This window comes from Halichoerus grypus, chromosome 7 (genome assembly GCF_964656455.1).
Source record: "Halichoerus grypus chromosome 7, mHalGry1.hap1.1, whole genome shotgun sequence".
NCBI classification, from domain to species: domain Eukaryota; kingdom Metazoa; phylum Chordata; class Mammalia; order Carnivora; family Phocidae; genus Halichoerus; species Halichoerus grypus.
The window spans coordinates 156043358-156058077 of NC_135718.1; the positions used below are offsets into that span (position 1 = coordinate 156043358).

General features: G+C 55.4%; 3 protein-coding genes across 6 annotated transcripts; all 3 read left to right on the forward strand.

Moving 5' to 3' along the window:
* The first annotated feature begins 1364 nt into the window (after window positions 1–1364).
* On the forward strand, window positions 1365–3521 carry S100A4 (S100 calcium binding protein A4). 2 transcript variants are annotated; one of them, XM_036066867.2, is made up of 3 exons: window positions 1365–1420; window positions 2311–2466; window positions 3238–3521. In XM_036066867.2, exons 2-3 carry the CDS (start codon window positions 2326–2328, stop codon window positions 3400–3402), a joined length of 306 nt encoding a protein of 101 aa, XP_035922760.1. In that variant the 5' UTR covers window positions 1365–1420; window positions 2311–2325; the 3' UTR covers window positions 3403–3521. The 2 variants fall into 2 exon arrangements, with proteins under 2 accessions (XP_035922760.1, XP_035922761.1); XM_036066868.2 differs by lacking the exon at window positions 1365–1420 and adding an exon at window positions 2074–2203.
* A 176-nt stretch (window positions 3522–3697) lies between these two features.
* On the forward strand, window positions 3698–9092 carry S100A5 (S100 calcium binding protein A5). Of its 2 annotated transcripts, XM_078078656.1 has the most exons (4): window positions 3698–4333; window positions 5278–5310; window positions 6969–7118; window positions 8810–9092. In XM_078078656.1, the coding sequence occupies exons 2-4, from the start codon at window positions 5293–5295 to the stop codon at window positions 8951–8953; spliced, it is 312 nt and encodes a 103-aa protein (XP_077934782.1). In that variant the 5' UTR covers window positions 3698–4333; window positions 5278–5292; the 3' UTR covers window positions 8954–9092. The 2 variants fall into 2 exon arrangements, with proteins under 2 accessions (XP_077934782.1, XP_035922754.2); XM_036066861.2 differs by lacking the exons at window positions 3698–4333; window positions 5278–5310 and adding an exon at window positions 5669–5761.
* A 991-nt stretch (window positions 9093–10083) lies between these two features.
* On the forward strand, window positions 10084–11268 carry S100A6 (S100 calcium binding protein A6). Of its 2 annotated transcripts, none has more exons than XM_036066870.2 (3): window positions 10084–10197; window positions 10534–10692; window positions 11032–11268. In XM_036066870.2, exons 2-3 carry the CDS (start codon window positions 10555–10557, stop codon window positions 11164–11166), a joined length of 273 nt encoding a protein of 90 aa, XP_035922763.1. In that variant the 5' UTR covers window positions 10084–10197; window positions 10534–10554; the 3' UTR covers window positions 11167–11268. The 2 variants fall into 2 exon arrangements, with proteins under 2 accessions (XP_035922763.1, XP_035922764.1); XM_036066871.2 differs by lacking the exon at window positions 10084–10197 and adding an exon at window positions 10263–10394.
* Window positions 11269–14720: the final 3452 nt, after the last annotated feature.

The following is a 14720-nucleotide window of genomic DNA, read 5'->3' on the forward strand; positions in this document are numbered from 1 at the left end:
CTGGACAGCAGGAGACCGAGGGCGGTGTCAACCCAGCGGAAACACATGGTCTCCATCTCCAGTGGGAGGGGCGGGGTCAATAGGAGGACAATGTCCAGGGGCTCTGGGGGTGTCTCTTTCTCTCTCTGGGGCCTTTGAAGGAGAAGCTCCCCCGGGCTGTCAAGGAGGACGCCAGGGCAGCCTGAGATTCCCTGGGGATGGTGCTCAGTCCTCAGCAAGGCTGTTCTGAGGAGGAGGGTGGGGTGTAGGGGTGGGGCGGGCTTGTTGGCCTGGCTGTGGGAGCCCAGAGAGCAGAACTAATAGGATTAGGGTGTCTGAGGTCTGACTAGGGTATTGCTCCTGGCCAGGGAGGGGTACCCTGCATCAGAGGGGGAAGGGGGCACCTTGAGCCAGAACCCATCCCTGAAGCCATAACCAGCTGAGGGCCTTAGCCCCCCACTCCTGATCCTCGGTCAACCTGAGTTCATACCCCACTCTGAGAGGGTGACCCTGATCCCTGCCTTCCCCATTTTGTGCCATTTCTTCTCTAACTTTCCACCCCAACCTGCACTCTTCATTTTAATTCTTTCCCAACTCTAGATAGCCCCTCCTGATACCCTCCCTCTCCCCAGTCCTATGGGTACCTGCTGTCCATCCCTGAGCCCCACACTTGACTCCTACTCCCTACTCCATCACTACTGCACCCAGGACCTTCGTCCACTGACATGCCTGGGGTGGTCCTGGCATCAGCTTCGGCTGTTGGTTTGCTCCTCCTCCAGACCCCCAGCTCCTGCCCTGGACCTCACTCAGCATGGCAGAGCGCCCTTTGGGGAGGGGAAAAGGGCAGCAAGAGCCGTACCACAACACTGAGCCTGGGGTCCCCTCCTTAGTGCTTGGGCAGCCACATTTCCAGGGCAATTTCTTTTTTTCAAGATTTTATTTTATTTTATTTTTTAAGTAGGCTCCATGCCCAACGTGGGGCTTGTACTCAAGAGATTCAGAGATCAAGAGTAGCATGATCTACCAACTAAGCCAGCACGGGCATTTCCAGGGCAGTTTCTCACCCATCACTCACCTCCCCTGTATCCCCCTTTCTAGCTGCCCAGTGGGACCACTTCTTCCCTGTCCCCCATACCCAAGGCACAGACTTCCTCTAGCTCCTTAAAATTCAGGTTGAGCTGTGCCCACTGGGGAGTGCCCACCCCACTGAGACCCCTGCCTGTGTGGGCTCTCCCATTGTCCAGTGTGCCTACCCAGGGCAGGAAGCTGGGTTTCCAGCTGGGCTGGTGGAGGGGCCCACAGGAGGACTGTCTCTCACTCTTCCCCAACTCCTGCTATGGGCAGGGCCTGGCCAGGGTATAAATAGGACAGACCGCTGGGTTTTCCCCACTCTTTCTCTCTTCGCATCCTCTCTCCTCATCTCCTCCTCCCTCTTGGCCTGGTGAGTCGTGGTCTCCTGACTAGCACACAAGGGGTGTCAGGTTGAAGCTGGGGTCAGGCTCAGGGCAGAGGAAGGAGTGGCTGGTGGGGGCCAGATGTGCTAACTGGGTCCAGCGTGAGATTCTGATGAGGAGGCCCTGTGGTGGGATGTGTGTGTGTGTGTGTGTGTGTGTGTGTGTGTTTGCGCACCTGCATGCACATGCAAGAGAAAAAACCCAACAAAACAAGAAGCGTGCAGGTGGCTGGATTTGACCTAGCTGGGTGGTAATGAGATGCTGGGCTTTGTACATGTTGTCGCCGTAGTGTGTGTGACCTGTGGGTCTGCACATTGGCTTGTGTTTGCTGGGTTGCACAAGCCTGTGTGTGCACACTCGGGTGTGGGAAGAAAACTGAAGGCAACTGGCCTTTTGTCTGGTTGTGTCCTATGGGCCTCTGCTCTGCACCCAGCAGCCCAGCCAAAGGGAGCTTGCCTCCCCACCCCTCCCTTGCATCCCTGCCCCTGCCACCTCACCCTGCCCCTCCCTACTCTAGGGCTAGGCCGCTGGTTTTTTCCGCTGCAGGCCCCTGGGCAGGCCTCCAGCAGCCCTGGGAGGGGGAGAATGGGGCAGGGCGGGGCTGCTGTGGTCGTGGGAGTACTGGGGGGTGGGGAATAGTTGGTGAGGCCCAGCCTGAGCAAGGCTGCCTGAAATCCAGAGCCTGTGCAGCGGTCCTGGCCAGTGTTGGTGGCCCGAAGCACACACTTTCCACCAGGAGCTGAGCCCCACCTTTCTGGGGTCCCCCTCTGGTGAGAGCAGAGTCTCACCAAGTGGTCCCTGAGGGATGGGAGTGGGGTGGGGCATTCTGAGGGTGGGGCTGGGGAAGATAAGGGTGTCTCTGGGACCCTGTCCTCAGATCCTGACTGCCACCATGGCATGCCCCCTGGAGAAGGCTCTGGATGTGATGGTGTCCACCTTCCACAAGTACTCGGGCAAGGAGGGTGACAAGTTCAAGCTCAACAGGTCAGAACTAAAGGAGCTGCTGACCCGGGAGCTGCCCAGCTTCTTGGGGGTGAGTGGCTACTGCCTGGGAGTATGCCCCTGTGTGCCCCCTTCTCCACAGAGGAGGGGCAAGGCCTGGGGGGGGGGCACCAGTGTTTTGGCAGAGTCGTAGTTACAGCTGGCATCTGTCACCGAGATGGGGACGTCCGGGCAGAGAGCTTGCTCTAGTTGGAAACACAGTAGCACCCGCCGCTCATTTCCTGGAGCCCAGCAGGAAGAGGGCTGGGAACGAACAGGTAGGACGTCCGCCAGACTTCGCCAGGTGCTTTGTACAACTCAACTGAAGGGCAACAAAAGTTGAGAGAGGCTAAGGAACTTCCTAAGGTAGTGAAAGTGCAAAGCTGAGATCCACAAACCGGGATGTTTACCATCAGTCCAGCAATGAATAATTTTTGAGTCTCTGTGCATGTGAAGACACAGTTATGGAGACACATGCCTATGCTCCTGAGCATTCACAGCTCCCATTTATATCAAACTTTATGCAGTTTGTATGTTACCTTCATGACCATTGTCTAGTTGGATTCTTGGAACTACCTTGGGGGAAGACATTGTGGTCCCCTTCTCCAGCTGTGCGCAGGTACTCAGAGTTCCTCACCCCTTGGGGTGATCTTCTGTGGCCCCAGCCTAGCCCCTGAGAGCTGGGGTTCCAAAGCAGGGCCCCCAGGGCGGGCCCCAGGGAGTGGCTGTGCCTTCTTGAGCTCCCATCTGAAGATGGAAACCTGGTCTAGTCTTGGCTCCATCCCCAGACTTTGTGGTTCTACCTGTTGCCTCTTCCCTGCAGAAAAGGACGGATGAAGCTGCCTTCCAGAAGCTGATGAGCAACTTGGACAGCAACAAGGACAAAGAGGTGGACTTCCAGGAGTACTGTGTCTTCCTGTCCTGCGTCGCCATGATGTGCAATGAGTTCTTCGAAGCATTCCCCGATAAGCAGCCCTGGAAGAAGTGAAGGCCCCCGTGTGGGTGGGGGGTAACTTACCTGTTGGTAGAGGGCACGGGACCTCACCCCGGCTCGACCAGATGTGTGCACGATGTGGACCAAGTTCAATAAAGATCCTTGGAAGCTTTGAGGCTGATGGTCTGAGAGACTCTGGGTCTGGGGTGGGGGCTGAGGGACATGTGCGGGTGGGGAGCACAGGCAGTGGGCAGCGGTTTTGTGGAGAGCAGACTAGTGAAGGTGGGGGGGAAGGGGTGAATGGAAGACTGTCCTTGTGTGTGCATGATGGAGTTGACTGATGGGGCCGAGGGCAGGGAAAAGAACCCCCAAAGGCTTGGAAAGCCCCAGCTGTGGGGTCTTTGCCAGCAGAATTGCCCCTCCCACCTCAGCCTTGCCTCTGGAGGGATTGAAGTTCACATCTGCTCCTGGCTGGGGCCTGGAATGGAGTTTGGGCGCCCTGGAGCAGGGAGCTGAATCAGGAGGGCCCTGCCCTGTGGGCCCCTTCCAGTGCCCTGGTTTCCAACCCAGGGATGGGTGAGTCCATCCTGTCCATGGTTAGGTCAGGGAGGCCGCGTGGAAGGAGGCCACACCGTTGCAGCAGCCTGAGAATATCACCCTCTCAACCTTTGTTGTCCCTGCCCCAGAGACCCTGGAATGAGGGCTGTTATCAGTTAGGGTCATGGTCCTTCAGAGAAGGACAAAAGGACCTCAAAGGGATGAGTGGAGGACAGTAGCTGGGGTGGAAATGAGGGAGATGGTGGGAGGTAGCCATAATTTTGGAGATGAAATTCCAGACACATGATCTGATAAATGAAATTGAGATTTTTCTTTCCCCAGAAAATATCAGGCAGGATGTTGCATCCCGTCAGGTTAAAGGCTGGTGGGTGATTGAAGTTAGACTTCCAGGCCAGGCCCTGGTGGTGTGGGGGCCTTTAGGAAGGAGGTGAGTAAATGTGGTGTCTGGCAGCAGGGGGTTTTGGTCCCTTGACCTTTCAAGCTTTCCCCCTTCCTTCTCATTATATCCTGTTTTTCTCTCAAGTGTCAGAGCAGTGGGGCAGGTGACTCAGATGTTCCCTCAGAGTGTGACTGCAGAGGCCTGGGTAGGATTTTGGTCCAGGAAAAAGCCTGCCTCCTCCCCTCCTGTCTGGCCCCTGGCCACCCATCTTCCAAGGGAGTGCCCTCCCCTAGGGACTGACTGCTCCTGCATCATCTCCGAAACTCCTGTTGCTCAGCGACCAGTCCCTGCTGCTTCTCTAACCTAGCCACTGGGGGTGGGGCAGAGTGGGCGCAGGGGGGAGTGCCCAAGCAGGCCAGGTGGGGCTGCAGCACCCCTAGGTGCAAGCCCCTAACCAGCTCTGTTCTCATACTTGAACTACTTGGTGGTAGAACAATGTCTCTCCTGGGATTCAGGCAACTCTCCCTGCCCCCTGCCCCATTCCTTCCTGCCCCCCGAACCTGCTTCCCCAATCCACAACCTCTACACCATCACCCGGCCCTACCCTTCCTGGGCCCCTTCCCGGTCCCTGATTCCCAAGCTACCATTCCAAGTCTCTGACAATTTTTTCCCATGAAGATGAGTGAGGCTTAGAAGAAATCACTTTTAAAAGCCCTTTAGGGGTGCCTGGGTGGCTCAGTCGTTAAGCGTCTGCCTTCGGCTTGGGTCATGATCCCGGGGTCCTGGGATCGAGTTCCACATCGGGCTCCCTGCTCAGCGGGAAGCCTACTTCTCCCTCTCCCACTCCCTCCGCTGTGTTCCCTCTCTCTCTGTGTCTCTCTCTGTCAAATAAATAAATAAAAAAATAAATAAATAAAAAAGAAAAGCCCTTTAAAAACCTTAGGCTCCGTACTTGCTAATGACCTTGACCTTGACTTTCATGCCCTTGGCAGGAAACATCATCCCTCATGGATTCCCATCTCAAGGTGTGTTTGCTCTGCTCTTGGTGTGGATGGGAGGGCCCCAGTGTGGAGAGTGGCCTAGGGTGAGAGAAGATACCCTGTGTTTGGTCCACATTTCCTGGGTCTTTTTTCCCCGGGGCAGCTGGTTTCTCTTCTACCCTCTTGTCCCATCAGATTGAGTGCCAGTTTTTGGTTGGGAAAATAAAGCTTCTGGAACTGAAGATGTGTGTGCCGCAATGAACTCAATGTGACCCCTTCCCCTCTGTTTGGAAACAAGGAAGGCAAGATTGGCAGAGGGGTTTCTCCCCAGCCCCGTCCCATGAGGCTCTGATCTGGGCCTTCTCAGGTCCCTCTCCTTCTCATTGGCTCTTTCCCTCCCCTGGTTTCCTGGGGACCAGAGCAAGGGAACAAAGGCAGGGAGTGGTGGGAGGGAGCCTGTTTCTGCTGTGTGGGTTGTCTGCTGCTTCCTTCCCTGGTGAGTCCTTCCTTCTCACCTCCCTGCTCATCTATACGCTGGGGCAAGGAGGGCAATGAGGCCAGACCATGACAAGCCTTGTGGAAGGCCTGGCATGATGAGTGGGCATGCGCTCAGGAAGGAGGGCCGAGTGTGGAGCTGTGGTTATCAGAATTTCTTGACAAGTGGCTCTAGGCATGGAGTTGTGATCAGAACCAGCCAGGATGCTGTCGCAGACGCCCAGAGAACCTTCCCTCCCCTGTGGTCCTGGCTGAGTCTCCTGGAGCAGGGGAGGGGGGCAGGTGATGCTGAGGTTTTGGGGTGGTGAGAGGTGAATGACAGATCCAGTTCAAGAATCACTAGGGGGGCTTTGGGCTGAAGGTGAGAGCCAGCTGCTTCTTCCTTCTTGCTCTGGACTCCACACAGATTAACCTGGAGCCCCCAAGTTTCTTGGGTGTTGCCTCCTTCCTAAGGGGAAGTGGTTTTCAAGTCTGAGTCATGGGAGCTCCCTCTTCCCTTGGGTGGGTGTGGCTGTGCTGATGGACATGGGGGGCCACATTCAAACCCAACCTCTGGATATAGCTATCAGAGGGGTCCTGGAGATTTTGATAGGCCCACCCCTCTTGGTGCCAGTTGCGTGCAGTTCTCTGGGCCAGAGACTGAGACCAGCTGGACAAGTCCAGCAACCTCTGCTCTGTTTCCTGCTGAGACCTTATCTCCCAGTTCCAGCCCCAGGCCCCTCCAAACCCTGGACTCTCTGTTTGCCCTGTCCTCTACTTCTATAATGGGACACTCCCCACTATCAGGTGATTCAGGCACTGGGGCAAAGGAGGGAGATTGGGGTGAGGGCTGCCTCTGGGAGATGAGTGTCCAAGCTAGATGGGCCAGGGGCCCTTTCTCGGCTCCATCATCTGTCACCAGTTCATCTTTGGGGAGGTCATCTTGTCATCTGCCCCTAGAGCCCTTTTCCAGCATCTCCTAAGCAGGAGAGTGTGTAGGCTCCTTTGGGGGCTGGCTGGTCTCATGGCTCTGGCTGTTCCACGTTTGCCTCGGGTCTTACTACAACTTGTTCTGGTACATTTGGGTCCACTTGTTGGTAGATTCTGTGTCATCTGGGTTCTAGTTTCTGGTCCTTGAGAGAGAGCCTCGAGGCTGGGCTAGTGATAGGGGAAGCAGAAGGTCTGGCTTCCCCAGGATGGTGATCCTTTCCTCTCCCTTCGCCCTCCAGAGCCACACACTGATGGAAACACCTCTTGAGAAGGCCCTGACCACTATGGTCACCACTTTCCATAAATATTCGGGGAGAGAAGGCAGCAAACTGACCCTGAGCAGGAAGGAACTAAAGGAGCTGATCAAGAAGGAGCTGTGTCTTGGAGAGGTAGGTGACTGTCACCCCCACCCCAAAGCCTGAATTCTCCCTGTGCACACCATGGGGGAGGAGGAAAACAGAGGAAGCACCATACCACTGGCAGGGGCTCCCCTTCTGTGAGGTAGGAAGCACCAGTTCTGCATCTGTAGAGACCCAGAATAGGGGACACACATCTGCCCTCCGAGTGCTCTAGTCTCAGCCAGGAGCAGGATGGCCAAAGGGAACTGACAGAGACCTAATGAAGAAGGTGGACATCTTGGGCCACCAGATGCAAGACCTCTGTGATGAGGGACGAGTTGGGTTTCACTGGGAAGGAGGAAGGGCAGCATCCAGAGGGTGAATTATAGCCTGTGTGAAGGTTTAGAGGTCAGGGAGCCTTCTTTGTTGAGGCCAGGCCCACACAGCCGTGGAAGAGCCTGTGTGAGGAATCGTGGGGGACAAGGCACCAGGGTGCCCAGCTTGAGCTGTGCACAGCTCAAGGGCAGGGCCTTCACCTGTGTGCCTGGTACATCCAGGGCTCCAGCTGGCACTGACATGGGAACAAAAAGGATCATTCTTCTAGTTTGTGAACACAAGGTTGGAAGGAGACAGATTGTTTCTTGCCAGATGGAGATGGTGGGAGGCGGCTGACCAAGGGGAAGGCCTATGAGGAAGTTATGTTATTTTTACAGTTCAAAAAAATAGAGGCTCAGAAACATTATCTAACTTGTCTAAAGACACCCAGCTAGTAAGAGGCAGAGTCCTTCCTTTTTCCTTGAAAATCCAGGCTTGGGGGCCTCTCCAGTCACATTGTGAACCTTGGTGGGCCTCCCCGGAGAGAACCTCCCCTTTGGGCTTCGGACTGGAGCAGGTGTGGGTTTCACCAAGCCTGCCCTCCAGCTTTCCTGCCAGGCTCTCTGCATCCTGGAGTTAACGAGGGCAAAGGGAGGGGTGGCGGGTCCCCTAGGGGTTAATTACAGGGGAACAGAGGCCCTGGGGAAGGCTTGACTTTAACAGGAGCCCAGACAGGGGGCAAGGACCGTGTCACAGAGAAGCTGTTTCCACCTCCCTTTGTCCTGACGTCTGTCTCCTGTGAAGAAGTGGGAGCTGAGGGCAGTGAAGAGGGGAGGGCAGAACAGGTCTGTGTTTTCTTCCTGTCTCACCAGAGGACCCTGTTTCCATCCTCTTGGTGGAGCTGGGCTGGGAGAGCAGGGGACAGACAGAGTATGGCTGAGCCGGGTCCTCATCGTCACACAGGTGTGCTGCAGGCTCTCCCCAAAGGGAGGCTGTGGCGGCTTCTGGGCCCCGGCACACTGCTCTCATGGCGTGTTGTCTGGGTCAGTTCTCAACTATCCGCTGCAGAGACAGAAGAAGTCTGAATCATGCTCAGTGCCACATAGTCACCAAGGCGTTTCTGTTGGACACTGTATAAAATCTAGATGATTATTTCTTTGGATGGTGGAAAGTGCTGAGGAAAGGGGAGATTGGACCAGCTTTCCTACGGACATTTGCTTAGATTCAGGAGTCAGGTCACTGCATGGGGCCAGGCCCCAGGCTGGGTGTGGGCTGGGGGAGATGCTGGGGGTTGAGATGTTCAGAATGTTGCTGACCCAGATGAGGATCACCCTGAGACTGCCTTCCCAGGGGGTGGGTGGCACCGTGCAGTGGTGAGGCAGGGCTGGGGGGGTGGCTGACCTGTCCCTCTCCCTGGGCCCTTGAAGAAGATGAAGGAGAGCAGCACTGATGACCTGATGAAGAGCCCGGACAAGAACAGTGACCAGGAGATCGACTTCAAGGAGTACTCGGTGTTCCTGACCACGCTGTGCATGGCCTACAACGACTTCTTCCTGGAGGACAGTGAATGACCAGGGCTCAGCCCCTTCCCCCTGGTCTCTGCAACTTCTCTCACAGCTCCTCTCTGGCCCCTTGTCCTCCTCTCCCTTCTGGATGGACCCTGCTTCAGCCTTCCCTTCCAGCAGAGGAAATAAAGATTTTCCATTCCTGGCTGGTTTTGAAGATGTCTTGTCCACCTTGCCTGGGGGTGGGTGGGGCAAGGCAGAACTTCTCCTTGAGTGGGTTGAGAGCCTCTGGGAGTTAGGGTCCTGGGCTTCCACCCCACTTCCTGCCCTTCTTCAGTGTGGATGTCACTGAGCTTGCTGGGCTTAGTTTTGCCTCTCCGGAAAATGGGGAAGTTGGGCCAGGCTTTCACTTGCCTCCCAGAGAAAGCTAAGAGGAAGTGCTCTGATAGAGCATACGCAGTGAGGGAGCTGGGGGAGGCTCCTGAGGGCAGTGGTGGACAAGCCAGTCTGAGGCCACAGGAGGCCACCGGGACAACACCCCATGCCAGCCCCCTTTCCCTCTCTGCCATTTCCCCCTCGGCAGCTAACCCTACCCACCCCACCACGATCATCTGTGGGGTTCAGTGCTTCTGCTGTCTCCACTTCCCCCTGTGAAAATCCTGTCTCAGGAGAGGATCTGGAAAACCTTTTCACTGGAGGGTACATAACTCAGGCAAGCGCCAGTGTGCACATCGCCCGGCAAGAGGCTGAAGGCGGAATTCCAGGCTGGGGTGTGGGGGTGTGGGTGGGGAGGAATGGTTGTGAGGGTGGTGGTGGGAATTTGTTTTTCCTGAGGGGTGGGTGTTCCAGATGTCCTTTAAATCATATCCTATAGACCACTGGCTGATCCCTCTCCTTCATCGGGGGTTGACCCTGAACACGCTCTGGGGAGCCCCCCGGACCAAGGAGCTGCCGGAGCTCGATGTCCCTGACTTGCAACGGTCTCCCCTGGGATCCCGGTTCCATCCGGGAACCCGGAACAGCTCGACGCAGGAGGCGCGGAGGGCTGGGGGCCCCCAGGGTGTGTCGTGCGGGCGCGGGCGCCCAGCGGGCCTGGACGGGGCGGGCCTGAGGGCGGGGCGGAGGTCGGGATGGGGCTGGCCTGGGGGTGGGGGGGGGGGGGAGTTGGCTGGGGTGGGCGGGGCGGGGCGGGGTTGGGGGCCTGGCGGCGGGAGGGGTGGGCTCTGGCTCGCCCGGCCTCCGCTCGGCGGCCGCTAAAAGGCGCGCTGGCCACCGCCCTGCCGGTCCCTGGACGCTCTCCCGGCTAAGCGGTGAGTCCTTGCGGGGCCGCCGGGTCCCCGTGGCCGCCCGCCCTGGGGTGAATCGGCCCCCGGGCTGCGGGAGGGGTGTGCCCCGGGTGTGTCAGCGCGGCCCGCCTCATACTCCCCGACTTCTGGAACCCCTGGAGGCTAGCTCTCAGCTGTGGTCCTATTTGCTCCTTGACCACCTCTCTCCTCTGGGCCTTCAGGTCTGCCTCTCCTTCCCCCTCAAGCCCTGGGCTGACTCCTGATGGTGACACCGATGCGGGTGGGGACAGAGCACTTGGGGAATGTGGATGTGGGTGGGTGGGGAGGCCGTTGGGCACTGACCAGCCTTTCCGCCCCCAGCTCTGAGCCCAGTGCCCAGCCATGGCGTGCCCCCTGGATCAGGCCATTGGCCTCCTCGTGGCCATCTTCCATAAATACTCGGGCAGGGAAGGTGACAAGAACACTCTGAGCAAGAAGGAGCTGAAGGAGCTGATCCAGAAAGAGCTCACCATTGGTGCGGTGAGTAAGGCCCCTCGTCCTCTGCCCTTTAGAAGCAGGGTGAGGAGAGGGAGAGTCGCCAGGTGCATCTGGCTCACCATTATCCACACTCTGGGGCCCAAGTCCACATAGCTTTCTGGGACCATTGGTCAATTCCTAATACTCTCAGCCTGGTACTCTCCCTAGTGAGGAGCAGGAGCGGAGGAGAAGTAAGCCAAGTGAACCCAAGGTGGACTCAGTGTCTTTGACAAAGAGAGTGCACAGCCACTTGTGTGAGGGAGGGCTGCCTAGAAGGGGGAAAGGGAGAGAACCCAAGGTTCTCATCACGTTGAGTCTGGATTTCCCTCTCTGACATGCTAGAAGCTGCAGGATGCTGACATTGCAAAGCTGATGGACGACCTGGACCGGAACAAGGACCAGGTGGTGAACTTCCAGGAATATGTCACCTTCCTGGGAGCCTTGGCTTTGATCTACAATGATGCCCTCAAGGGCTGAAAATAAATCAGGAAGGTGGAGACACCCTCCATCGGGCCTGCCTAAGTCAACTGCCTCCAGTGGTGGGTAACTGTTCAATAAATATCTTTTTTTGGTTGTCTGCCTCCGTGTCCTGGCTTCTAGTGATTTCTGTTCCCTCCTCTTCGTGGTGCTGTGCCAGCCATCAGAGTTTGCTCATGGTCACCTCTGGGAGTGACTCAGCAATGACCCACACCTGGGGCCACCCTGACCAGGCCACCGCTAGCTCGTAAGGTGCCTTTACATGAATTAGAAAAGGGTCTCGCCCTGGACGAAGGCATCTTAAGGGACAGTCAGGTGGTCCCCAGGAAAGAGGGTTTTAGGATGTGGGTGGGGAAGGAAATGGTGCCTGAGCCAGGCTGGGATGGGTCCAATGGGGGGCAGAGGTAGTCCTGGTGATGCGATGTAGTTTTTGAATGTTGGTGAGGTTGGTGAGGGCTGGAGCCGACGGCCAAGAATTCTTGAGATGTCCTTGGTGCAAAAAGGTGGTTTTATTAAAGCTCGGGGACAGGACACGTGGGCAGAAAAGAGCTGCTGTCCCGGGATTGTAAGGAGCAACTGATTATATACCTTTGGGTTGGGGGAAGTAAAGATAAGGGAAGATCCAGAAGGACTTTCATATGTGAAAGCCGACTCTCAAGATACTGGAGGCCTTGCTATTGCCAAGCTAAGGTTTTTCCCTCTAGCAAAGTATTTACATTAAGACAGTTGGGAGCTTCCTGGAGGAAGGTCTACTCTGCTTGCCTCGAATATTTTGTCAATGGGCTGCAGACTATAAGGACATTTAAATTTATTTACATTTCCTTCTGCCTTTGTTTCCCACATCATTGGCAGGGTCCCTGAAGACAAAGACCTGTTTTGCTCTGGGTGTGCTGACAGAAGGGCCGTGGGGTGGGGCCGGTCCACTTTCTTCCTTCTGTGGAGTGGAGGCAGAGAGGGCATGTCCGGAGTGCCCAAAGCCCGGCTGGAGAGGGTTCTGGGGCCACTGAGGCCACTGTAGTGCTGAGTCCACAGCAGCTGCCCATGGCCCAGTTGGAGGTGGGGGGCCTACTTTAGGATCCTGTCTCTGTATTTTGTGTTGGGGGTGGTGGTCTGAGTAGCTGGCAGCTGCAGGAACATGAGAATCATGGGGTGCTCTTTGATGGGGGCAGGGTGGGGTCCCTGGGGCTAGGCCAACCACAGCCTCAAGCCTTTCAGTCAATATTGAGCTGGCCCATCCCTGCAGCCTCAGAATGAATCATCCCAGTTATTTCATGGGAACCAAGCCTGGCTCTCAGCCCCCATCAGGGAGGATGACTAATTGAATTATTGTCTGAATCCACTGTTTGCATTTGTGGTTTCAGGGTGCGGGGCATGCGGATAAACTGTATCTCAGGGCAATGGGGCATTTGTCACTGTTCTCTCCCCTCCAGGCCTAGTCTGAGCCAGGCAAGCTCCTCTGTAGGTTCTGGACACCTCAGAGGGAGACCAGAGCCTCCTTCCCCTCTTTCTTCCCCACTTCCTGGGGGCCCAACTTTGTGGAATTGTCTTCCTTCTCCGTGGGGCTGCTAAGAGTGAACAGTCGAGAAAGGGCAACTAGTCCCTCCTCCCCAGTTGCCCCTCCTGCCCCGCAGGGAGTAGGAGCTGGCCCTGACGGGAAGCAGGGGAGACCCAGGGCTTCCTACTCCCAGGCCGAAGAGCCTTGTCCAAGCCTTGGTCGGCTCTATTTAACTCCCTCTGGCAAAGTACCTTCCCCGCCGACAGTGGTGGGCAATTTGGGGCGTGGGGCGTGCGCCCTCGTGTGGTCAGAGAGCAGAATGCTGGGGGGAGAATGGCATTGGTTTTCTTGAACCCCTGGGGAGGGGCCCGTCTTGATGGAACCCGCAGCTCTGGCTCTCAGGGAGCTCTTCTTATGAAGGGGGGAGACAGGATTTGCCCGCCCAGGGAATGTCAGCAGGGGGATCTTTTGGCTCCATAAAGCAACTCAACTTTGTCTAAGACACACCTGCGTGAGCGAGTGGATGAAAGGAAGGCGGTTTGCAAAGACAATTAGAATTTGAACCTCTTCCCCCCTTTCAGGGGCGAAAAGACCTCGGTGCAAAGAGGAAGGAGGAGCTGTCTCAGCAGGTGAAGACCCCCTCCCCCTCCACCGAGGGAGGAGCTGCTCTGGCCAGGGGAGCTCTGGAGGCTGAAGTGAATCCACAAACGTGCATAGTCCACCTGCTAAATAAAGAGGCTTGTCCTTTAGCTTCTGCTTCTCCGCAGTAGTGGAACATGGATTTAAAAAAATAAAACAAATCCCAAATAAATAGCAAGTCTTTTTGTTTGCTTTGAGAGTATGATTTTTTTTTTTTTTTTTAAGATTTTATTTTTAAGTAATCTCTACACCCAGTGTGGGTCTCAAACTCACAATCCCGAGACCAAGAGTCCCAGGCTCTACTGACTGAGCCAGCCAGGTGCCCCCAAGGTATGATTTTAAAGGTTTTTTTGGGGGGTGGTGGTGGTGGGAGGAAGCAGCATTTCCAATGGAATCTGGTGGGTGGAATTGGGGGTGGAGAGGTGCATGGACCGTTCATTTTTATTGTGTTTGACTCCAATTGATGTAAAGTTGAAGTGAACCCTTTGAGCTCACTTGTGGAGTAGGGGTCTGGGCTTAGAGGAGAGGGAGAGGTTCAGATGTGAGGCGGGTGTGTGTGGGGGGGGTTGCTTCATTCATACTCTGTCCCTTTGCTGAGGCTGATCTGGGAGCCAGTTCACCTGCGGGTGGGACGGTGGAAGAGGCTGTGTGACCCCCATCCCCCTAGCTGAGACTCTTTTTCCCCCTCACCATGCATAATTGATATTAATCCTTCAACCTGTGGTCCTGACGGTCTGAAGCCCATTTTTGTACGCTGGGGTGGGCCCAGGAAGAGGGGTAGGACTGAGTCACAGGACGTAGCTCTCTGTTCCCTGCCCAGCAAATCTGAAATTATTAAGAATAACGCCACTTTACATTTGTGTAGCACTTTTATTTTTACAAGACACTTTCACATTCATTGTCTTTTGTGATCCTCAGAAGATCTGCGTGTAGTATGTATTGTTAGCCCCATTTAATGAGTGAAAAGGCTGAGTTACGGTGAGGTAAGAGCCTCTACTTGGGCATGTGATCAGAGCTGGGCCCTCCCCATCCCTTTGCCAGTTCACTAGTGCGCATCTTTTTTTTTTTTTTTTTTTTAAATTTTCTTTGTTTAAGTGATCTCTACACCCCACCTGGGGCTCAAACTCACAACCCAGAGATCAAGAGTTGCATGCTCTTGCTACTGAGCCAGCCAGGCACCCCTAGTGTGCATCTTATCATGACATAGTTTGGCCATTTCTTCATCTTTTTTTCCTACATGTCTTAATTATATATTGAGAGTATACGAAATGATTTTCGGAACACATCTAAGATTTAAGAATCATGGCACAAAAACCTTGAGTTTTATTAAATTAAATTATTAAATGCAAACAAGTTCAGAATTGTTAATCTTTGGGAGATTTTTTAAATTAATATGTGACTTTTTTATTTCTAATAATGC